Source organism: Mercenaria mercenaria, chromosome 4 (genome assembly GCF_021730395.1).
Source record: "Mercenaria mercenaria strain notata chromosome 4, MADL_Memer_1, whole genome shotgun sequence".
Classification (NCBI taxonomy): domain Eukaryota; kingdom Metazoa; phylum Mollusca; class Bivalvia; order Venerida; family Veneridae; genus Mercenaria; species Mercenaria mercenaria.
The window spans coordinates 13,245,915-13,271,934 of NC_069364.1; the positions used below are offsets into that span (position 1 = coordinate 13,245,915).

At 35.0% G+C, this 26,020-nt stretch overlaps 1 protein-coding gene across 3 annotated transcripts in view; it reads right to left on the minus strand.

Moving 5' to 3' along the window:
* Positions 1-15,510: 15,510 nt before the first annotated feature.
* The window catches only part of LOC128556216 (centrosomal protein of 162 kDa-like), a 54,124-nt gene continuing 43,614 nt past the window's right edge, over positions 15,511-26,020 (minus strand). For 2 of the 3 annotated variants that reach the window (XM_053540504.1, XM_053540503.1), the window contains 4 exons: positions 25,102-25,259; positions 22,356-22,580; positions 18,359-18,508; positions 15,511-17,098 (listed from right to left, as the gene is read on the minus strand). In XM_053540504.1, the coding sequence (XP_053396479.1) occupies positions 16,823-17,098; positions 18,359-18,508; positions 22,356-22,580; positions 25,102-25,259 (809 nt within the window). In that variant the 3' untranslated portion in view covers positions 15,511-16,822. The remainder of the gene's footprint in view (positions 17,099-18,358; positions 18,509-22,355; positions 22,581-25,101; positions 25,260-26,020) is intronic. The other variant, XM_053540505.1, reaches the window with a different exon arrangement.

Below are 26,020 nucleotides of genomic sequence, written 5' to 3' on the forward strand. Positions count from 1 at the left end.
TTCGTTATTCCAAAACGAATCTGACCTGTGAAATGTTTGCCAAGCACTTGTTGAACAAGCACCAATTTGTTTGTTGTATTGTTGAAAGAAAGAAGATAGTTTGTTATACTGAAGCAGAAGGTATAAACACACATTGCCAGCGTTTCAGTGGAGTACGTTTCACTGAACACGACGTGGGAGATATCTGACCCAGATGCAAGTATAACTCTAAACCGAAATGATGAACAAATAGTGACAGAACAATTAACACAGAATGAGAGCAATTTGCAACAACAGAATAAGAGAGTGGCGGAAGTTTGTAACAATTAACAAAGAGTGACAGCAACTTAGCACATCGAATCAATTGGAAAATCATGTTGTCTCTTTGAACCAGCTGCACGAGCAGTGTGTAAATTGTACACAAAGAGTAACAACAGAACAAAACATGGTTATCAAATTGCAACTGTGATCTTTTACTGCAGCCATAAAGTGACTCAGTTTCGTAAAATCGTGCCATTTGTGGGAAAAGCCTCAAATTAAGTACGAAAATTAGTTGGTTGTATCTGAAAATGAAAACGAAAGGAAGCTGCTGTAATATGCAAGATGGACAGCTAGCAGCTTGCCAGTCATTTTAAAAATGCTCGGCAAAATCCAAATGTTACTTTTCTTAATCTGCAGCCATGCCAAATGTTTCTAAAAAAGCATGCATCATAAGTCACTCTATGAAATATGTGTGTTAAACAGTTTATTCCTTGATATATATTGTACTTTACTGTGTTATCATGATGACCGTCAAAACTAAGATGGCTGCCAAACCTATGAATATGAGGTAGCAACTTAGAAACATCATTTTACTGAAAATTAAGAAGATATTGATCATAAATATGAATTGTACAGCGTAATGATTTAATTAACCTTTAGCATGCTAGGTAAATTGTCGTCTGCTGGAGATGTCGTCTGCTAAAATTGTTAAATTCATTCAATTTGCTCCAAAATTGGAAGAAATATTGTCAGAGTAGCAAACAGCTTGGAACCTGATCAGACGCCGATTTAATCGGCGTCTGATCTGGTTCCAAGCTGTTTGCAAAGGCTGTTAAATTCGCCTGCAGCGGGCTAAGGGTTAACAAATCTTTGATAATATGTATTTGAAAGATAATTAAGAATGAAAACCATTTACATAGCCCAGTTCGGCAACAGACACAACCTATGTTTCGTATTTATGTAAATAAAGCAGAACACTATGTTAAATGAGTTAAATATATTTGATTCCTCTAACATTACTGTTTATACAATGTAATGTACCTTTCAAATGCAAAGAATATATGTTTATTGTCCAGGTATTCATTTCATCAATATTTGCTACAATTAAAAATTACCACCATACTGGCAAAGAGCTATGCACTGCACTACAACTGCTGCAGATAAAGCAATATTTGCACGTGTAAAACTGAAATTTTCATATAAATCACAAGTAGTCCTAAGGGTTTAAATTTCAATGTAAATGCTTTCAGACATCACACTATCTTATCTTCATTTCCGAGTGTCTAGCGAAACATGCTTTACTTAAGAAATAATTTATAGCAAAAGAGTGTTTTAACACTATTCATGCACGATGGGCGTTTATACGTCGGGCGTCCTCGTGAAATTATTAGTACGACGTATTACCGCCCGAGTGTATAAATAGTGTTAAAATACAGTTTTGCAATAAATCATTTCGATTCTAATATGCCCTTAATCTAAAACAGTAGATAAAATATAGAAGCGCTCTTTCTTTGTCGCAACAAAAACTTTGACGTCATCGCACGTTAACGTGACGTCATTCTATGATTAGTGTGTTTTTACAGAGACAAGCATATTAGAATAATTAAGCAAGCACATACATGGACTCATTCAATGTTATTATAATTACAGGAGTGTTAATTGCCCTAGTGTCTAGTTTTATTCTGTCCACATGTCTCACGAAAATTTAGAAACTACATTCGATTCGACTTAAATTCTTTCAAACAGGGCATTTCTATATCACATGTAGCCTACATGTGTCATGCCGAGCGAGGATAAGCTATCTGGTTTAAATTTCAATGGTTCATGTTCACTGATTGATAAGCATTCTCCTGCCCACAAAAAGAAAACAATCGAACTTCGACAATACTGTCTCTGGTTTACAGGCCAAACATCAAAACCGCAAACTAGAGTGTAAGCCGCTTTAACCAAAGTCACAGTCGATTATAAAATGTCTTATCAAACTCGAATTATTATTACTCAAGATATGGCTACCCAAGGCAGCAGAATTCTGCTAGGAGACAATAATCATCTTGCATTTTAAACAGAAGTATGGATGTTCATATCAAAGCAAAATGCAAGGCACACTGATAATATATAGAGGAGGGACGGTGACTCTGTGCTATGTAGCAACAGTTCAACTCAGTATATAGTTCTGTATAAAATAGGTCAAATCAGACGGTACGTAACTAATGATGTAACCAACTCTCTTATGAATTGCCTTATTACTTCACAATTAGACGGTTGTATTGTTTTATTTAATGGTATTCACATCACCAAATAGGGCAAAGTACAATATGTCCAGGACACGGCAGCTCACATTAAAAGATAGAACGTCCACTCAAAGTAGGATTACCCCTGTATAGGAGGAGCATCATTTGACTACCTATGAGAAACAGAGTTTCTTACTCGCATCTAAACGGTTAGGGGTACGGATATATTCAGTAGACGTCTGAAGTATCTAAATTCAGACCATTCAAACTTTAGTAATTCATTAACCTTTAGCCTGCTAAATTTCTAAAATGGACTGATCCATCATTCAATTTGGGCAGTACCACTTATCATTTAAAGGGGTGTTCACTGAAAATTTACTGATTGAATAGCGAACAGTGCAGACCATGATCAGACTGCACGGATGTGCAGGCTGATCTTGGTCTGCACTTGTCGCAAAGGCAGAATCACTTGTCGCCAGCAGGCTAAAGGTTAAGATCGACTAGTAAATAAAATCAACAATTGTAGCAGTCCTTTATCTGTAGCGATATACTCGCAATTTATTAGGCCTAATAGAGCAGACGCTTATTATTCTGCACGTACTCGTATTGAAATTTCTGACTTCAGACTGTCACTTAAAACAACAACATCATGTAATCAAATATTCTTTGAATCCTTCCAATACGAGTGAACATATCTGCATGCCTTCTAACTACAAAGATCATTTTTGCAACTAAGAAGCAATGTGTAATTTTTGTATACGAATAGTGATGTCTTTTCAGGTTGGTAAATGATCGTTAAAGACGAATTATGGATTTGTTTCAAAAAGTGACTGTAAGTTAGATAAACGCCATTTTTTCAAAATTTCAGCTAAGTTGTTTTTAAAGTGACTGATCACAAATAATATATATCCCGACCTTCGCCAAAGCATTTCATCTGTCCATTTTTATGGTTTCATTTCTTAATACAAATGTAGTATAAATACCCAGCCAAATGACTCTATAACATTCCAACTAGCAATTAATTATGCACGGGATTCCTGCTTTTTCATACAATGTCTGTCGGTGTTTTCCGTGGTGTAATTTAGGCAGATCACACTACTCATTTGTTTGTCTTAGCAAACTAAATATCTCGTTTCTCGCTTAGACGAACCACTAGCAATATACTCACGTCTTAAACTGCGTTGACGTCGTTAAATGTTCTTGAAAATCATGGTTTTCTTAAGCATCCAGCATTGTTTTGTATAACAATTGTCCTCTTACCTGAGATTTCGACACGTGCTTTTAGAAATCATCAGCAACTGATACGAGCGATCCTCTGAATAATGGAGTACAAAATCTACAACAGTGGTGTCTTTTTGAAGGAAAATGAACACGTTGAGCACAGTACATCATACTTTTAGTAAAACTTGAACGAATTATGTGTTATGCTCTAGTCACTGTATGACCATATAAAATGGGATGTATTTTGTAACCTCTGCTTATCAATATCTACATCAATGATCTTGTTAACCTTTCATGCCCATTGGTACCGTCTAAACGGAATTCTATCACACAAGTTGAATGGACTCCATGATTCCAAAGTACCAGAAAATATAAAAACATGGAATCCAAGTACGGGGAGATCTTTTACAGTCGCTTTAAATATTCAGTTCTTACATGTTTATTTCCTTTGACCGTACTACAGATGTATTATTGATACCTGACACAGTGACAGGTACCATATACATACCTACTTGAGGCAAGAGCTGTCGTTATTTGCGATCACAGATACAATGTATAACAATTATCTAAAATGCTATTAATTTTTAGATATCATAATTAAAATACACGTTTGTCATTTTTTAAATATATTTTTTTTTTCTTTTTTTTTTTTGGTAATTTTGAGGACTTTGCAATCAATTTCTCAGCTTTTTTATCAAGTTTTTCTAATTCTAAAATTTTAAAAGATTATCTCAACATTAGCTTTGAATCTTGTTTGGAGTGGCCGTCAGTTTTTATGTCTAAAAGCGGAAGAGAAACGTGCAGAAAAACTTTTATGGGAGTAAGTCGCTAATGCTGATGAAGATATGGGCTGAACCAATGTTCCTGTTAAACATCATCTACAGTAATAAAGGAGCTGCATATGAATTTATGTATTCAGTTTTCTATGTCACAAAGTGAAGTGTCTTGTAATAATTGATGTAAAATGTAGGAGAGGTTCTTTCAATAGACATACGGCTTCAGGTTTAGAATTTTTAACACAATTGATACTAGGCAGAATAGTAAAGCTTTTGTAAAGAAATTTCTGAAAAGCTATGTTTATAAAAGATTTTTACAGAAATGGTAACAAAATGTAAAATGTAAATGCCGATAGTACTGTTTCGTTCTAGCGGATGGGATGAATAAATAAATGACATACAATAATTTGAAACATAATTACAACACTGAATCATATATGATTGTTTAATGCCATGAAGTAATAGAAGTGTTTTACATGTAACAGCTGTATTGAATATCAAGAGCATGTTTTACTGTCATTTCCTTTGCAAATTTATCTTAGAAATGAACTGTTTTCGGATATCTTAAAGCATAATGTAGGCAGCAATTTTTTGAAAAACTGTCTGCGATCGTTGGGTTAAATAATGTTTCATTTGTAAGTCTAAGAAATCCTGATCGACCAAAAGTTGAGATCGACCAATAATAACAAGAAACCAATAATTTGAGTGAAGATACTTGTAAAACCAACTGAGGTTCCATCTTCTCCATATACATTTTAATAGTGCACTAAAAATGTTCATTTATAATATCCCAAAACTTGTACGAGAAAATATAAGATTTCAGTAAAAAAAAATAACCATGCACATCATTTGGTCGAAAATGTTTATTTGTCAAACTATGAATTTACTCTGTCAGTTTGGACAACCGTTTCTTTGAATTGATGGAAAGATTTTCTTTCCTGTTTGGAAAATGTCTGACTGAATATGATATTATTCAAACTCTCTCCCTCCTGTATGCCTCAATGGCTGCCAGCGTTCCTATAAAAACATGTCTGACGCAACTACAGTCTCTGTCAATGTTTCCGAAATACAATGTTTGGTGTTTTTATGAGTTTTTTTGTACCTAAACTTTTGGCTGATGCTTTTTCTTCATTAATTCACATATTGTTTTCACTACACCATTTTTTTAACTTTGCAGATTTGTTTCGACAACTGTTTGATCTTATTAATTGGAGCGAATCGTTGTGCCATTAGCAAACAAATCTGTATCACAATTATTCATAAAGAGCGGAAAGTCATTTACAAAAAGTAAGAAAAGTACAGGCCCTAAAACAGGGTCTTGAGGAACCCCTGATTTTTGACATTTGATTATTAGCAACAATACATCGAGACTGTTCATTTGAATGTGTAATTCATTATAACCTATATGATAGTAATTTAACTTCATCAATGATAATTTCATGGTCATCTAGATCAAATGCTTTCCTTAAATAAAATATATGGCAACAAATATCTCTCCAGTATATATACTTGTGTGCATTTATCTATGAGTTAACTAGCGCAGTTTGGCAGGAATGGTTCTGTCGGAAGCCTGACTCTTGAGACCTGAATCCGTTGTTTGCCACTAGCAATTAAGTTTACTGACCCCCTTCCAACTGTAAATCCAGCTTGTTCTGAAGTTCATGAGCGGAAACACTGCAAGAGACGTAACTGAGTTATTTTATGATCATTTATAACAAAAAAAAATGACAATGACAATGACAACATCAATCAAAAGTTTAACCGACTTTTCTATGTCGTAAAAATGGCCAAAATTTGAATTAAATCAGAAAATAACTTGGTTATTTCAGTAGATCTGATGACTGGGAAGTGTTGTGTGAAGTTTCAATCCATTACATGCAGTTGTTACTGAGATACAACTTCTATATATATAATACTTAGTGGCATGCAAAACTTTAACTGAATTTTCTAAGTCGAAAAGAATGCCAAGATTTGAATTAAATTCAACAAAGTTATCTAATTATGTTATTGCAGAAGATTTAGGAACCGTTCTGTAAACTTCCAAATTAATAAATGCAATGGTTACTGAGATATTAAGTTGCACTTTTACACTTTTACCGTGATGTAACGCCGACGACGACGTCGACACCGACGACTGGACGAGTAGAATAGCTCTCAATATTTTCTTTCAATAATCGAGCTTGAAATTTTTCGAGAATCCATAAAATATACTACTTTTTCTTGGATTCCTGTTTTTTTTTTGTTTTTTTTTTTTTGTTGTTGTTTTTTAATTGTTGTAATAGTCGTGTGTACACACTTCTGCCGGTTACAGACTGTGACCGATTGACCTGCTGAAGACCATAGGAAATAGGTACATATACTGTTGTTCTTACTGCGGGTTGTTGTTGTTTCAACTATGCAAATGTATAAGAACTTCCTAAGTTCTTCATAACCCATGTTTTGTTGAATTTAGACCTACAATTAGCTAAAATATATTCGAATTGCTGAAAATCCTATTTTATGTATAATAAGTATAATATTACGTATTTGTCATTTTATTGCGCTCCTGTTGGGATTTATAGTAAATAGTATATCATAGTGTTTGACATTTAATTTCATATTATTATGCAAAATTAATGAGCGGAAAATTATATGAGCCGTGCCATGAGAAAACCAACATAGAGGGTGTGCGACCAGCATGGATCCAGACCAGACTGCGCATCCCTGCTGTTCGCTTTTAAAGCCTATTGGAATTTGAGAAACTGTTAGCGAACAGCATGGATCCTGACCAGACTGCGCGGATGCGCAGGCTGGTCTGGATCCATGCTGGTCGCACACCCATTATGTTGGTTTTCTCATGGCACGGCTCATATGTAGCCATTACTTTCAGTATAATTGTAATTTACTCTGGAAGTGAGTATCTAGAATCATAAAAACATTTATTTCTGTTTCACCATGAAAATTAACAAGACAAGAGGACCATGATGGTCCTGAATCGCTCACCTATCCCCACATGACCCAGTGTTGAACTGAGTACGACGTCGTTATTTCTATTATTTGACATAGTGACCTAGCTTTTGAGCACATGTGACCTAGATATCATGAAGATAAAAAATTCTGACCAATTTTCATGAAGATCCATTGAAAAATATGACCTCTAGAGAGGTCACAAGGTTTTGTATTATTTGACCTAATGACCTAGTTTTTGAAGGCACGTGACCCACTTCTGAATCTGACCTGGATATCATCAAGGTGAACATTCTCACCAATTTTCATGAAGATCTCATGAAAAATATGGCCTCTAGAGAGGTCACAAGGTTTTTCTATTTTTCGACCTACTGACCTAGTTTTTGACCGCACGTGACCCAGTTTCGAACTTGGCCTAGATATCATCAAGAGGAACATTCTGATCAATTTTCATGAAGATCCATTGAGAAACATGGCCTCTAGAGACGTCACAAGGTTTTTCTATTTTTCGACCTACTGACCTAGTTTTTGACCGCAAGTAACCCAGTTTCAAATCTAACCTAGATATCATCAAGGTGAACATTCTCACCAATTTTCATGAAGATCCATTGAGAAATATGGCCTCTAGAGAGGTCACAAGGTTTTTCTATTTTTAGACCTACTGACCTAGTTTTTGACCGCACGTGACCCAGTTTCAAACCTGACCTAGATATCATCAAGGTGAACATTCTGACTAATTTTCATGAAGATCCATTGAGAAATATGGCTTCTAGAGAGGTCACAAGGTTTTTCTATTTTTAGACCTACTGACCTAGTTTTTGACCCCACGTGACCTAGTTTCGAACTTGTCCTAGATATCATCAAGGTGAACATTCTCACCAATTTTCATGAAGATCTCATGAAAAATATGGCCTCTAGAGAGGTCACAAGGTTTTTCTATTTTTAGACCTACTGACCTAGTTTTTGACCGCACGTGACCCAGTTTCGAACTTGACCTAGATATCATCAAGATGAACATTCTGACTAACTTTCATAAAGATCCCATGAAAAATGTGACCTCTAGAGTGGTCACAAGCAAAAGTTTACGCACGAACGCACGCACGGACGGACGGACGGACGACGGACGACGGACGCCACGCGATCACAAAAGCTCACCTTGTCACTTTGTGACAGGTGAGCTAAAAAACATTGTGCGATGAAACTGAACAAATAATACTTATTCTGTAAGATAAGAAGTACAAAACTTGGACTTTTAACACATGGAATTATGAACATCTAACGACAAAAAAAAATTTCAACAACACGTAATAAATGACAGCAAAAGCGTTTATTAGTCAACTGAAGTGTAATTTACTTTTTATACGTAACAAATGACGGCAAAAGCGTTTATTAATCAACTGAAGTGTAATTTACTTTTTATACGTAATAAATGACAGCAAAAGCGTTTATTAGCGTTTATTAGTCAACTGAAGTGTAATTTACTGTTTATACGTAATAAATGACAGCAAAAGCGTTTATTAGTCAACTGAAGTGTAATTTACTTTTTATACGTAATAAATGACAGCAAAAGCGTTTATTAGCGTTTATTAGTCAACTGAAGTGTAATTTACTGTTTATACGTACTAAATGACAGCAAAAGCGTTTATTAGTCAACTGAAGTGTAGTTTACTTTTTATAAGTAATAAATGACAGCAAAAGCGTTTATTAGTCAACTGAAGTGTAATTTACTGTTTATACGTAATAAATGACAGCAAAAGCGTTTATTAGTCAACTGAAGTATAATTTACTGTTTATACGTAATAAATGACAGCAAAAGCGTTTATTAATCAACTGAAGTGTAATTTACTGTTTATACGTAATAAATGACAGCAAAAGCGTTTATTAATCAACTGAAGTGTAATTTATTTTTATAAGTAATAAATGACGGCAAAAGCGTTTATTAGCGTTTATTAGTCAACTGAAGTGTAATTTACTGTTTATACGTAATAAATGACAGCAAAAGCGTTTATTAGTCAACTGAAGTGTAATTTACTTTTTATACGTAATAAATGACAGTAAAAGCGTTTATTAGTCAACTGAAGTGAAATTTACTGTTAATACGTAATTAATGACAGCAAAAGCGTTTATTAGCGTTTATTAGTCAACTGAAGTGTAATTTACTTTTTATAAGTAATAAATGACAGCAAAAGCGTTTATTAGTCAACTGAAGTGTAATTTACTGTTTATACGTAATAAATGACAGCAAAAGCGTTTATTAGTCAACTGAAGTGTAATTTACTTTTTATACGTAATAAATGACAGCAAAAGCGTTTATTAGTCAACTGAAGTGTAATTTACTTTTTATACGTAATAAATGACAGCAAAAGCGTTTATTAGCGTTTATTAGTCAACTGAAGTGTAATTTACTGTTTATATGTAATAAATGACGGCAAAAGCGTTTATTAGTCAACTGAAGTGTAATTTACTTTTTATACGTAATAAATGACGGCAAAAGCGTTTATTAGTCAACTGAAGTGTAATTTGCTTTTTATACGTAATAAATGACAGCAAAAGCGTTTATTAGTCAACTGAAGTGTAATTTGCTTTTTATACGTAATAAATGACAGCAAAAGCGTTTATTAGTCAACTGAAGTGTAATTTACTTTTTATACGTAATAAATGACAGCAAAAGCGTTTATTAGTCAACTGAAGTGTAATTTACTTTTTATACGTAATAAATGACAGCAAAAGCGTTTATTAGTCAACTGAAGTGTAATTTACTTTTTATACGTAATAAATGACAGCAAAAGCGTTTATTAGCGTTTATTAGTCAACTGAAGTGTAATTTACTGTTTATATGTAATAAATGACAGCAAAAGCGTTTATTAGTCAACTGAAGTGTAATTTACTTTTTATACGTTATAAATGACGGCAAAAGCGTTTATCAGTCAACTGAAGTGTAATTTACTTTTTATACGTAATAAATTACAGCAAAAGCGTTTATTAGTCAACTGAAGTGTAATTTGCTTTTTATACGTAATAAATGACAGCAAAAGCGTTTATTAGTCAACTGAAGTGTAATTTACTTTTTATACGTAATAAATGACAGCAAAAGCGTTTATTAGTCAACTGAAGTGTAATTTACTTTTTATACGTAATAAATGACAGCAAAAGCGTTTATTAGCGTTTATTAGTCAACTGAAGTGTAATTTACTGTTTATACGTAATAAATGACAGCAAAAGCGTTTATTAGTCAACTGAAGTGTAATTTACTGTTTATACGTAATAAATGACAGCAAAAGCGTTTATTAGCGTTTATTAGTCAACTGAAGTGTAATTTACTTTTTATACGTAATAAATGACAGCAAAAGCGTTTATCAATCAACTGAAGTGTAATTTACGTTTTATACGTAATAAATGACAGCAAAAGCGTTTATTAGCGTTTATTAGTCAACTGAAGTGTAATTTACTGTTTATATGTAATAAATGACAACAAAATCGTTTATTAGTCAGCTGAAGTGTAATTTACTTTTTATACGTAATAAATGACAGCAAAAGCGTTTATTAGTCAACTGAAGTGTAATTTACTGTTTATACGTAATAAATGACAGCAAAAGCGTTTATTAGTCAACTGAAGTGTAATTTACTGTTTATACGTAATAAATGACAGCAAAAGCGTTTATTAGTCAACTGAAGTGTAATTTACTGTTTATACGTAATAAATGACAGCAAAAGCGTTTATTAATCAACTGAAGGGTAATTTACTGTTTATACGTAATAAATGACAGCAAAAGCGTTTATTAGTCAACTGAAGTGTAATTTACTTTTTATACGTAATAAATGACAGCAAAAGCATTTATTAGCGTTTATTAGTCAACTGAAGTGTAATTTACTGTTTATACGTAATAAATGACAGCAAAAGCGTTTATTAGTCAACTGAAGTGTAATTTACTTTTTATACGTAATAAATGACAGCAAAAGCGTTTATTAATCAACTGAAGTGTAATTTACGTTTTATACGTAATAAATGACAGCAAAGGCGTTTATTAGCGTTTATTAGTCAACTGAAGTGTAATTAACTGTTTATATGTAATAAATGACAGCAAAAGCATTTATTAGTCAACTGAAGTGTAATTTACTTTTTTTACGTAATAAATGACAGCAAAAGCGTTTATTAGTCAACTGAAGTATAATTTACGTTTTATACGTAATAAATGACAGCAAAGGCGTTTATTAGTCAACTGAAGTGTAATTTACTGTTTATGTGTAATAAATGACAGCAAAAGCGTTTATTAGTCAACTGAAGTGTAATTTACTTTTTATACGTAATAAATGACAGCAAAAGCGTTTATTAGTCAACTGAAGTGTAATTTACTGTTTATACGTAATAAATGACAGCAAAAGCGTTTATTAGCGTTTACTAGTCAACTGAAGTGTAATTTACTTTTTATACGTAATAAATGACAGCAAAAGCGTTTATTAGTCAACTGAAGTGTAATTTACTGTTTATATGTAATAAATGACAGCAAAAGCGTTTATTAGTCAACTGAAGTGTAATTTACTTTTTATACGTAATAAATGACAGCAAAAGCGTTTATTAGTCAGCTGAAGTGTAATTTACTTTTTATACGTAATAAATGACGGCAAAAGCGTTTATTAGCGTTTATTAGTCAACTGAAGTGTAATTTACTGTTTATATGTAATAAATGACTGCAAAGGCGTTTGTTAGTCAACTGAAGTGTAATTTACTGTTTATATGTAATAAATGACTTCAAAGGCGTTTATTAGTCAGTTGAAGTGCAATATACTGTTTATATTTAATGTTAAAACTTAGTACAACTATATGCATTGAAGTTGTAATATCAACTTTTTAGCTTCTCCATCGTAGTGCCACCATCATACTGTCATGCTTCACCATCGTACTGTTTAAGGTACGATGGTAAAGCCTGACAGTACATTGGCAAAGTGCGAAGGTATGATAGCAAAGCAGGAAAGTACGATTACGAAGTGCAACAGTACAATGGTGACACTATGATGTTGAAGCACGACAGTACGATGGCAAAGCGGCAATGGTGAAGCGAGACAGTACGATGGTACGTGGCACTACGAAGTTGAAGCACGACAATACAATGTTGAAGCGCAACAGTACGATGGTGACACTACGATGGTGAAGTACAACAGTATGATGGTGAAGTACGACAGAATGATGGTAACACTACAATGGCGAAGTGCGGCAGTACGATGGTGACACTACGATTGTACTGTCATGCTTCACCATTGCTCTGTTGTGTTATCACCATCGTACTGTTGCACTTCGCCATCGTACTGTCTTGCTTCGCAATCACACCTTAGCGCTTCGCATTTCTAGGGAGCAGATGCTGGCCCTAACAGAACACCATACCAATCAGTTTGTCAGTTAGTTTTACAAACATGTCACAGGAACCTTGCATTTAAAGGTAAACATGATGATGCCGACCACTAAGGCAAAGAAAAAAACCCTTTGGTTAGCCAGAGAGCCTTTTTATTGGCCAGGTTTAGAACAGGATGCAAACCTTTTTATTGAAAATTGTGGTCCAAGCATCAGACATAAAACTCCTCCCAAACCTTTTGCGGAAATAATTCTATTTTTAACCTCTAGACCCAGTGAGCTTGTTTGTATAAATTTGTTTTTAAATTTGAGCCCAGTAAGCTGGAGTAGAGTATATCCTTGTTATTGTGGACCACTTCACCAGGTTTGCTCAAGCGGTACCTTGCCGCAACCAGACAGCTCATACGATGACTGAGGCGTTATATATTTTTTTCCCCATTATATGAATTTCAGCGCTGGGACATTATTGCAAATGCATCAAAAAGGTCTGTTACAGTTCTCTGAAAATGGTGTTTTTAAAGGTCTTTTTCGGGAATTCAATGCATATATCAGTAAACTGACAATCATTTTGTAGAGTAATACAAGAGTTTTATACACGTTTCAATTTCTATGTAAAACTACCCTTTCCTTCTGTGATTTGGTGTTGTTTGAATTTTTTTTCAAAATATGGATCGAGCTAAAACGATCACTTGACAAGAAAAAAACAACAGATGTACTTATAATTTCTATATTCATCATATATAATATTTTCTTGTGACACTGGATAAATCTAATAATAACTAGAGATTGCTTTTACTACAAGCAAATGTCTCCCCATGCCACTTCATTTAACCATCAAAGTGAATTGATATGGTAAATCCTGCCTTATCACAAAAACATTTTGTAATACAAGATTTTTCTTCTGGAAAGTAGAAAGATGATACATGTATGACCAAAATTTTAGAAAAAAATTGTACACAACCATAACTACTCAACAAAATTTGAGCAAAAGCTATTTGTAAAACACCTACACTGTGAAATAATTTATATTCATGTGGGACTAATTTTTGTGGATTTCGTGGTTTGGTCAATCTAAATATTAAATCCAAACGAATACATAAAATTTTCTTTCATTTTATCAAAAAGCAAGAAGTTAAGACTTAATAAAACTGCATTTTTAGATGAAACCACAAAACTTTATGCTGTCCATTTTAAATGATTTCACCTTATACTTGTCCCACATAATGCACAGAAACTTACATACTAAGGTACAAAGAAGGCTGTCACCTTGACTTTGACCATTTTTTTTGTGTTTTCCCTTCAACAGGGAAATGCTGACACATAGGCAGATTTAGCCTTATCTCAAAAATTCAATTAAAATCTAAACTAGATTACTTATACAAAATATGCTTCTTTCATCTTATAGATTTTCCCACATCTTTTTTTTCTTATTCTTATGTTTATATACTGTTTCACAACTACTTATCTGGATAAGATTAACCAACTAAATCTAATAATAAATTTCTATAATGAACTTATCCATTTTTCATATTTGGACAGTACCATTAACTGTTAAAAGGGGTGCTTAAGTAAAATATACTGACTGAATGGCGAACAGTGCAGATCACGATCAGACCATACAGATGTGCAGGCTGATCACGATCTACACTGGTCGCAAAGGCAGACTCTATCCTGTCCAGCATGATAAAGGGTTAAAAGTTTGGCTGAAATCCAATCAGTAGTTTCAGCAGTGTAATTGGTGCAAACTTTTGAGTAAGATGGACAGTAAGATGACAGACAGACAAACAAGAGCTGTCCGTAAGATAGCCAAGCTCGACTATTCGAAATATTGTCCCAGAAGCAGGAAAATATTACCCAAAAAGGTTAAATATCAAAAGAGTTTTAAGTTCAAAAGGGGAAATTATTTGACCAAAATGCATACCAGTTATGGGACTTGCTGCTATCAACTAGTTTTATAACCCCGAAGGCACATGTGAAGTTTCAATTCAATATCTGCATTAGTTTTGGAGATAGAAACTTGCATGTAAAACTTTAACCAGAATTTTCAAAGTCCAAAAGGGGGCATAATTTGCCCAAAATACATGCCAGAGTTATGGGACTTGATCCAGTGAGGTTGGTAATTGATCTAGAAAAAGAAACAATAAGTTTCAAATCTATATGCCTTTTAGTAATAGCTGTATGTACTTGCACGCAAAACTTTAACCAGAATTTGCTAAGTCCAAAAGGGAACATAATTTGGCCAAAATGAAGGTCAGAGTTATGGGACTTGCTGCTATTGACTAGTTTTATAACCCCGAAGACACATGTGAAGTTTCAAATCAATATCTGCATTAGTTTTGGAGATAATAACTTGCATGTAAAACTTTAACCAAAATTTTCTAAGTCTAAAAAGTGCATAATTTGCTCAAAAAACATGTCAGAGTTATGGGTCTTGACCCAGAGAGGTTGGTAATTGATCTAGAAAAAGAAAAAATAAGTTTCAAATATATATGCCTTTTAGAAATAGCTGTATGTACTTGCACGCAAAACTTTAACCAGAATTTTCTAAGTCCAAAAGGGAGCATAATTTGGCCAAAATGAAGGTCAGAGTTATAGGACTTGCTGCTATCAACTTGATTTATAACCCCGAAGACACATGTGAAGTTTCAAATCAATACCTGCATTAGTTTTAGAGATAGTAACTTGCATGTAAAACTTTAACCAAAATTTTCTAAGTCTAAAAGGGGGCATAATTTGCTCAAAATACATGTCAGAGTTATGGGACTTGACCCAGTGAGGTTGATAATTGATCTAGAAAAAGAAAAAATAAGTTTCAAATCTATATGCCTTTTAGAAATAGCTGTATGAACTTGCACGCAAAACTTTAACCAGAATTTTCTAAGTCCAAAAGGGGGCATAATTTGGCCAAAATGAAAGTCAGAGTTATGGGACTTGCTGCTATCAACTAGTTTTATAACGCCGAAGACACATGTGAAGTTTCAAATCAATATCTGCATTAGTTTTGGAGATAGTAACTTGCATGTAAAACTTTAACCAAAATTTTCTAAGTCCAAAAGGGGGCATAATTTGCTCAAAATACATGTCAGAGTTATGGGACTTGACCCAGAGAGGTTGGTAATTGACCTAGAAAAAGAAAAAATAAGTTTCAAAGCTATATGCCTTTAATTGATGGCTGTATGTACTTGCATGCAAAAACTTAACCAAGGTGTGACGCCGACGCCAGGGTGAGTAGAATAGCTAGACTATTCTTTGAATAGTCCAGCTAAAAATCAATATATCTTCCCACGTATGTGCATAAATAATAAATTATAATATTACATACATATCTACAGCAGATTTACTTAGTAGCACATTTTTACATATCTACAGCAGATCAACTTACATGTATATGTTACATGTACACAGCACACTTGCCCACATGTTTACATGTCTATAGCAGCTCTAACTACATGTTTACGTATCTAAAACAGACTTACCCACATGTTTACATATCTACTGCAATTAACCCACATGTTTACATATCTACAGCAGCCCTACCTACATTGTTACATATCTACAGAAGATTTACCTACATCTTTACATATCTACAGCACACCAACCTATATGTTTACATATCTGCAATATATCTTGTGTTGGGGGTGGGGGGAAAAATTTCCAGAGTGACGAATATTTATTGTTACACCAGAACATGCAAATAATTTGGACAGAGTCTTGGTACTGATCACTCCTGTAAGGCTTGGTGGAAATATGCCCAATAATATGCGATGTGTCCAAAAGATCATAAAATTTGACAAATCAAGGGACATAACTCCACTAAAAATAATCAAACCGGAGCATGCTGACACAACTAGGCTAGGCAATGATTGTGAATTTTGGTGTAAATTTACCGGTGGTGTCAGAGGAGTTGTGCGAACAAATTTTGTGACAGTCAGACAGACAGACAGACAGTACTTAAACAATAGGTCTCTCCTACTTCATGTGGGAGACACAATTCACTCTAATCCTGGTTGTACATTAATAAATTAATATCACAGTTACTTCTATATATAGCTGTATGTTGGCTAGGAGACGGCAGTAGACGATACTGGAATAATAACCCCTTGTTTCTGTAACACCCTTATCACTTCTAATATTGAGTCCAATTCCATGCGGAATCTCTGAATCTCATTATTTTTTGTTTCAACAAGTTTACGCCATTTGTCTGTTTCTTTTTCTATCTCCACAGAAGCACTAAGTTTAGAGTTTTTAATGATTTGTTGAAGTTCTTGCTCACGCTGAGCATGTTTTGTTTCTATATGAGTTATCTTTTCCTGCAACTCTTCAAAATGACGCATTTCCTGAAAAATACAAAATTACGTATAACACTACTAAATGAAAACAATTATAGACAACACAAAGTTTTTGTTAAATGGACATGTTCCCATGTTAACCTGTTAGAGATACATGTGTCTGTAACCACAAGATGAATAAAAGTGGTTGTTTTGAAATTTAACCTACTGCCTGCTAAAACAATAGTGGTCATCTACTGACCATATACAATTATCCTATGACTTGTTTGTTTTGTTTATAGGTCATATGGCGACTTTCCAGCATTGATGGTGGAGGAAGACCCCAGGTGCCCCTCCATGCATTATTTCATCACGAGCGGGCACATGGGTAGAACCACCGACCTTCCGTAAGCCAGCTGGATGTTTTCCACACGTGATGAATTCAATGAGTGAGGCTTGAACCAACATCGATGAGGGGCAAGTGATTTGAAGTCAATATTAACCGCTCGGCCACAGAGGCCCCTATCCTATGAAGTTTGAGAACAACAGACCCTGTGTTCTACAGAAACTTTTGTTTTGTTTTGGGTTTAACACTATTTTTCTAGAGACTACTCATAACATTATATCGATTCAAGGACTGTTTCAAGTGAAGACAGAAATTTGATCAATTTAGTTACAAGAATGCTCGACCAACCCAGTGCTAATAACATACTGCAGATTGGGCTAATTTAACATCACTTTCATTTGTTCAAGTATCAAGCTTCATACTAGTTTTTATAACATACTCGTTTCTATTCCCCGTTAACTTACACTGGTACCGGATAGGTCAATATTTTTCCATGCACCGACGCCTGAATTTCATATCGGGTGCGTGATGTAACTCAGTATGTGTTGTTGCACTATTTTTTCTTTTTAGTTCAGTTTTGTCAGTCCTATTCAGACTATTGAACATATTTATGATATTTACATAATATTTAGACGTGCAGATGCGTTTGTAATAAAAAGATTATTATCTTTGCATCAGGAAATATGCACTCGTTCTTCAGCGGAAGAATATTGCGCTCCTAGTCGCACAATATTTCCGCTGAAGAACTTGTGCATATTTCCCGATACAAAGCTAATAACCTATAAATACTTCATATGCTTCTGTTCGTAATTCATGCGTTATTCTATTTAAGAATATTTGCAAAAATGGAACAGTTGTAAATATCATCTAACCTACAGTAATATGTGTTTCACATTAATAATTTTCTAACAATGTAGGATCGACTCTGATAAAAAGTTTTGGAAATGTAAGTGAGCTTAAGTAAACCATAAAGAAATACAAACAGGAGTATGAGATTTTTTGGCCTCTTTCAGTTCTTTATGTAATGATTTCAGTGATTCTTCAAGACGTGTTTGTTTGATCCTCAGTACCGAGGCAGCCTCTGCCTCCACCTCCAGCCTCGCTTGTTGCTCCCTCAGATGCTTGATCATAACCTAAAATAGGAACATAAAATAAATAAACTGATAAACAAGAGCTATTTATAAACCACTTAATGCTTTCTCTCTCCGATGTCCCATAATGAATGACTCTATAAAATTGTGACCTTGACATCATTAACTGCATAGCAAATGTTGGCATTTACTGAATACTGACAATCATGCTAGTAAGTTTGACAGCAATGAGCCCCAAGACTGTTCTCTAACTAAGGACAGGGGTGTGGAAATCCCAATATTTTTCACTTGTTGAGAAATTCACTCGTCCGGATTTTCAACATTAAAACCTGCACTAAACTGCCAACAATTCATTATTTCGGGCGACTGTTTTTATGATCTACTGGTAGAAACAAAGGCAAACATAAATCAGTGTATTACTGTAACTGTGACAAAAAAAAGCTATCAACACTTTTGCCTGTATACAGGGCTGAAGTTGCACCCGCGAGGCAGGGGAACCTTCAACAGATTTAGTAAAACAACAAGAGATCACAGAGTGATCTTGGCGCCCACCAATGTGCCATTTTTGAGTGTTCCAAATTTCAAGACTTATTGACTAGCTCAAGGTCAAATTTCATTTCCGTACACAACACAAATCTATGCATGTGGTCCAAATTTGAAGCCTGTACCTTCAAAAATGTGAAAGTAGGTCACTAGGTCAATGTCAAGGTCAAAGTTTGTTTCGGTACACAAAACTATGCATGTGGTCCTAAATTTGAAGCCTGTAGCTACAGAAATGTGAAAGTAGGTCGCTAGGTCAATCTTAAGGTCAAAGTTCATTTCGGTACACAAAACTATGCAAGTGGTTCAAATTTGAAGGCTGTAGCTTGAGAAATGTAAAAGTAGGTCACTAGGTCAAAATCCAGGTCAAATTTTACTTCGGAATAAAAACTATGCATGTGGTCCAAATTTGAAGCCTGTACCTTCAAAAATGTGAAAGTAGGTCACTAGGTCAATGTAAAGGTCAAAGTTTGTTTCGGTACACAAAACTATGCATGTGGTCCAAATTTGAAGGCTGTAGCTTTAGAAATGTAAAAGTAGGTCACTAGGTCAAAATCAAGGTCAAATTTTATTTCGGTATACAAAACTATGCATGTGGTCCAAATTTGAAGCCTGTACCTTAAAAATGTGAAAGTAGGTCACTAGGTCAATGTAAAGGTCAAAGGTCATTTCAGTACACAAAACTATGCAAGTGGTCCAAATTTGAAGGCTGTAGCTTGAGAAATGTAAAAGTAGGTCACTAGGTCAAAATCAAGGTCAAATTTTATTTCAGAATACAAAACTATGCATGTGGTCCAAATTTGAAGCCTGTACCTTCAAAAATGTGAAAGTAGGTCACTAGGTCAATGTCAAGGTCAAAGTTTTTTTCGGTACACAAAACTATGCATGTAGTCCAAATTTGAAGGCTGTAGCTTGAGAAATGTGAAAGTAGGTCACTAGGTCAAAATCAATGTCAAATTTCATTTTGAAACATGAAACTATGCATATGGTCCAAATTTGATGCCTGTACCTTCAAAAATGTGAAAGTAGGTCACTAGGTCAAAATAAAGGTCAAAGTTTTTTCCAGTGCACAAAATTATGCATGTGGTCCAAATTTGAAGGCTGTAGCTACAGAAATGTGAAAGTAGGTCACTAGGTCAAAATCAAGGTCAACTCATGTCAAGGTTCATCTTGCCACTCAAAAATATACATGTGGTCCAAGTTTGAATGTTGTAGTTACTGACAAGAACATTTAAAAGCTTTTCCCTATATAAGTCTATATGAACCATGTGACCCCCGGGGCGGGGCCATATTTAACCCTAGGAGGATAATTTGAAAAAACTTGGTAGAGAACCACTAGATGATGCTACATTACAAGTATCAAAGCCCTAGGCTTTGTGGTTTGGACAAGAAGATTTTCAAAGTTTTTCCCTATATAAGTCTATGTAAACCATATGACCCCCAGGGCGGGGCCATATTTGACCCTAGGGGTATAATTTGAATAATCTTAGTTGAAGACCACTAGATGATGTCACATACAAAATATCAAAGCCCTAGGCCCTGTGGTTTTGGACAAGAGGTTATTCAAAGTTTTTCCCTATATAAGTCTATATAAACCATGTGACCCCCAGGGCGGGGCCATATTTGACCCCAGAGAAATAATTTGAATCATCTTGGTAGAGGACCACTAGATGATGCTTCATACCAAATATCAAAGCCCTAGGCTCTGTGGTTTTGGACAAGAAGGTTTTCAAAGTTTTTCCCTATATAAATCTATATAAATTATAGAAATAAACAAAGGGCCATAACTCACTCATAAATTGTTGAACCAGTCTGATTTTCAGGGGGACACAACTAGGGTACTAATACATCATTCTGACAAAGTTTGGTCAAAATCCCCCCAGTAGTTTCTGAGGAGATGCGATAACGAGAAATTGTTAACGGACGGACGGACGGACGGAATGACGGACGGACGGACCACGGACGCAGAGTGATTTTAATAGCCCACCATCTGATGATGGTGGGCTAAAAATGCCATGCCGAAACATTGCCCGTGCGAAGCCAGCTGAAACTCTTGAAATGATCCGACTCGTTTTGAATCGTACTCACGATCTCTGTGTGCTTTTGATTTTTGTTATTACCTGGCTATCGGCGACCAACGTTCTATTAACGAATTTGTCCAAAAGTTTGCGAGAATGGTTTACGTTTCCGGTTTCTATTCGTAGAGTTACCATGTGCAAAGTCATGCGAGACCGAGACCAAGAGCCAATCAGATCGCGGAAAAAGATGCTAAATTTAGACACAAGTGTATAGTTTTTCCAAAACTGCAGCAATCGAGAAGCCCTCAGTGGGTAAAACATGGATTTTGTAGATAAGATTATTTTATCACCTCCATTAACTTCTAGCAACAGCGTTACTAAATTATTCTTGCTTTTTGCTCAATTTATAACTGAAAATGTACGCTTGTCCACGGACAAACTGAATGAAAAAATTCACTTGTCCACTGACAAAAAGTCCCGAGTCGGACAAGTTGGACATAGGAATTCCACACCCCTGTAAGGACCACAAACCATTCTTAATCTAAATGTAATTGTAATCTTGCTTTTGACTACAGACAATTATGCTATACATGTTGATGACTGGAGGCCAAAGCATGTTCTAACTTTTGATCAAAAACTGTTTTCTGTCTCAAGGAAGCTGTGACCTTGACCTCTGACCTATTGACCTCATTGTCTGACTACATGCAATAATCCTTTGAAGTCTGAGAGCATTAGGCTGAAACATTCTCCATTTTGACAAAAGACAAGCATCACATGATTTTGACTTCAGTAGACCCAAGTATTCTCAAACCATTGACAGGAACTCTTTTTCAGTCTCAAGGTCACTATGACTTTGCCTTTTGACCTGCTTGACCCTAAAACTATAGGGGTTATCTGCTCATCAAAGGAAATCTGCCTTCAAAGTTCTGACCACTGAATGCAAAACCATTTTTCAGCCATTTGTTAGAAAGTAAACTGTCATTCATCCTGCCTAATACTTCAAGCATATAAAGAGCAGATATTCATATATGTATAATATTGCTAACATCAAATAAAGCTCTGACATATCGCATGTTTAAACCTTGCCTTACAACTGAAGCATTTAAAAAAAGGCATGACATTTATGCATGTGAAAATCCTGCCTAAATACAAAGACACTCAAAAAAGCTTGGACATTCGCACACACAGAATAAAGCCCCATCGTATATGCACAAGTAAAACCTTGTCTATAAACAGAAGGATGACTAAAGATTGAGTCCAACATGTTCTAAGCTGTCTTCAAAATAGGAATAAATTTAGGGAGTATGAAATACATTTAATGTTATTTATACCTCCTGTGTATCCACTTTACTCTGTAATTCTGCCATACGTGATGTTGAGTGTTCCAGAGCTTGCTGCGCCATCAAACGTTTTACTTCCTGTTGATGTGATCGTCGTAACTGTTCTATTTTTTCCTCATAATTCTCACGAGTCTCACGCATTATACCCTCGTTCTCGGCGAGAACTTTACGTATATCTACCCTGTGCTGATCCATCTGTAACTGTAGTTTGTCAACCTTAAACAATGAGAAAAATATAATACTCTCAACTCATTACAATTCCAAACGAGAGTGCCAGAATGTCACAATATTCGCACGTCATAGCAAATTTCTTAACACTAGCACCTGTATTTGCAAATGTAATTTTTATTCTGTGGTTGTGTAGTAATTATTGTAATTCTTTTGTTTTTCTAAATCCACAAAAAAAACCTCCTTACCAGGTAGAGATACCTTAAAACACACCTAACATTTGAAAGCAACATCTATGTTGTACCTCAGAAAAGTGGTCTTGGTTTTTCACTACAGTCAATTGTAAAAAAGTTACAATATAAGTTATTTATAGTAACAACTAAGGGAGTGAATCTTAAACAAAAAATAAAAAAAAAAACAAAAAAAACTCCAAAAAAATTTGTTTAAGTCCACACAAAAATCCTTACCAGGTAGAGACAGGTCAAAATACACCTCAAAATTGGATGTAACATGCATGTTGTACTACAGAAAAGTGGTCTCTATTTTTCCCTACGACTAGTAATGAAAAAGTTACAATATAAGCTATTTATAGTAACAACAAAGGGAAGTAATTCTAAAGAAGGGACCTGCGCATGACACTCCATCTCAATATACATCAAATTCCCTCCAGGCATGAAGAAGAAATGCTCCGGACAAAGTCATTCTTGTATCTGACCTTTGGCCTCTAAGTGTGACCTTGACCTTAGACCTAGGGACCTGGTTCTTGTGCATGACACTCCGTCTCATGGTGGTGAACATTTGTGCCAAGTTATATCAAAATCCCTCCATGCATGAAGAAGAAATGCTCCTGACAAAGTTTTCATTATTGCATCCTTTGACCTCTAAGTGTGATCTTGACCTTAGACCTAGGGACCTGGTTCTTGCCCATGACACTCCAATTCATGATGGTGAACAATTGTGCCAAGTTACATCAAAATCCCTCCATGCATGAAGAAGAAATGCTCCGGACAATGTCATTCTTGAATTTGACCTTTGACCTCTAAGTGATTGTGTGACCTTGACCTTAGACCCAGGGACCTGGTTCTTGCGCATGACACTCCGTCTTATGATGGTGAACAATTGTGCCAAGTTACATCAAATTCCCTCCATGCATGAAGAAGAAATGCTCCAGACAAAGTCATTCTTGTATCTGACCTTTGGCCTCTAAGTGTGACCTTGACCTTAGACCTAGGGACCTGGTTCTTGTGCATGACACTCCGTCTCATGGTGGTGAACATTTGCGCCAAGTTATATCAAAATCCCTCCATGCATGAAGAAGATATGCTCCGGACAAAGTTTTCATTCTTGTATCGTTTGACCTCTAAGTGTGACCTTGACCTTAGACCTAGGAACCTGGTTCTTGCGCAAGACACCCCGTCTTATGATGATGAACAATTGTGCCAAGTTTCATCAAAATCCCTCCATGCATGAAGAAGATATGCTCCAGACAAAGTCTGTGGATGCCGCCCTCCGGCCCGGGGCGTTCCCATAATACGTCCTGTTTTTCAAACGGGTGTATAATAAATCAGAAAGCAATAAGTTTTCATTGCATTACAAGTATGTTTTGTTCTGAGATATATGCTTTTAACTCAAACTGTCAAACTGATGGCTTTAATGACAGGGAATGACCACAGGTGCCATTCAAGGTATCATTTCAAATTATAAACTGGCAGCTCAAACTTGGTAAATTGTTTTGTTACATGGAAGCACTCAACATCAGGCAAGGTTAAAAGGCAAAGAGATTTGAACCAAAATCCTGAAACACTCAGCAGCATAGAATCATTGACAAATACTGCTTAGAAACAAGTCACATTAATCAGTTTAATTTAATCATGTTTGCAACAGCAGTCAGCTGTATCAGTACAGGATACCCGTTAAATGACCATTACCTTACCAGTTTTACACTGAAGAGACAATATATCTCCAAGGGTCAGTTCCAAAGCAAGTGCTGAAGTGTTTTTAATACTCCTATTTATGACAAAATAATTCTAACATATAATGGAAGAAGGGGACATCACAAAGACTGTTTGGATATATGTACAGATAGAAGGATGAATGTATTTCTGGATAAAGGCACATCTGTACTTCTCTAAATATATATCAAACAGGCATAGAAATTTCTTACTTAGCCAAACTGATTTTCCTATTAAACAAAGAAGACTGAAACTGTGTATTATTATGCAACAAATCATGGTTTATACCAAATCATAGGTCATATTTATTACATCAGAATGTCAAACATCATAGTGGTACCCTGGAAAATAAAATCACAGAAACAGGCATATAACTGCAGACTGTGGTCAGGGATGTAGATAATTATCCTTATGTTGTGTTTGAACTAAAACAATATACCTTAAACAGTAGTTTTCTCTTGAATAAAAGCACTGTTTATCGTTCAGATGCGGATTATTACATCACTTGGACATGTCCACCGACATAAATCCTTAGCATCTAGACTCAAAACAATCATTTTATTTAATGACAATAATCACTGTCTGAGATATATCATTTCTTGAATAACTTGTCTTACCTTCATTTTAAGATCTTCATTTTCTTTCAGCACATCTGATATATGGGCATCTTCAAACACTTTTGGTTCATATTCCTTCTCTGCAGGCAGGGAGGACAACTCCTCTGTCTCAGTAAGGTCAGATTTACTTCCCTTGCCCTTCTGTTTACCCTTCTTACCTACAGAATATATGATAACACATATTTTTTATATTTTGTTAGTTCAAATTGATTTTAGATTTTCTGCATGACTTTAACAATCAATGACACAAGATAAATAGTACTTCCAACAGATGCAAGAGCTAAAATATCATGCTTTTATTTATTTCACTTTTCCAAAAAAACCATTTTAAGTCTAATGGTTCAATGCAAACATTAATGCTATTAGCACACACATGACAAATACAGTGAGCAGAATTGGAACACCCTAATAGTCATATTTACATTTCAAAGACCCCTGTGACATTTCTTAGTAGCCAAAGAAAGTTAAACATAACAAAAAAAGAAAGTTAAATATAACAAAAGCTGTTTGTAAAACACATACATCCCTTATGATATCCTGTCCAAGGTAAATGGATGTGTAAATTTTAGTTTCAATTATGTTGTGACCTTGACCCTAGACAATGTTGGATCATTCTCAAGCTATTGATAAATCATTTTTAATCTAAAGTCACTCCTTATTAATCTCAAAAACACAAATGGTCATCTACTAATCACAGTGAACATCCTTAGAAATTTGAGAGTCACAGGCCAAAGTATTCTCTGGTTACTGATCAAAAATGGATTTCAACCTAGTTTACTGTGAAATTTGACCTACTGACCCTCAAAACAATAAGGGTTATCTAGTGACCTCAGGCAATCATTCTATTTAGTTTGATGCCTGTAGCCCCCAAGGGTTCACAAAGCATTTGATCATAAACTATTTTAGTCTCAACGTCACT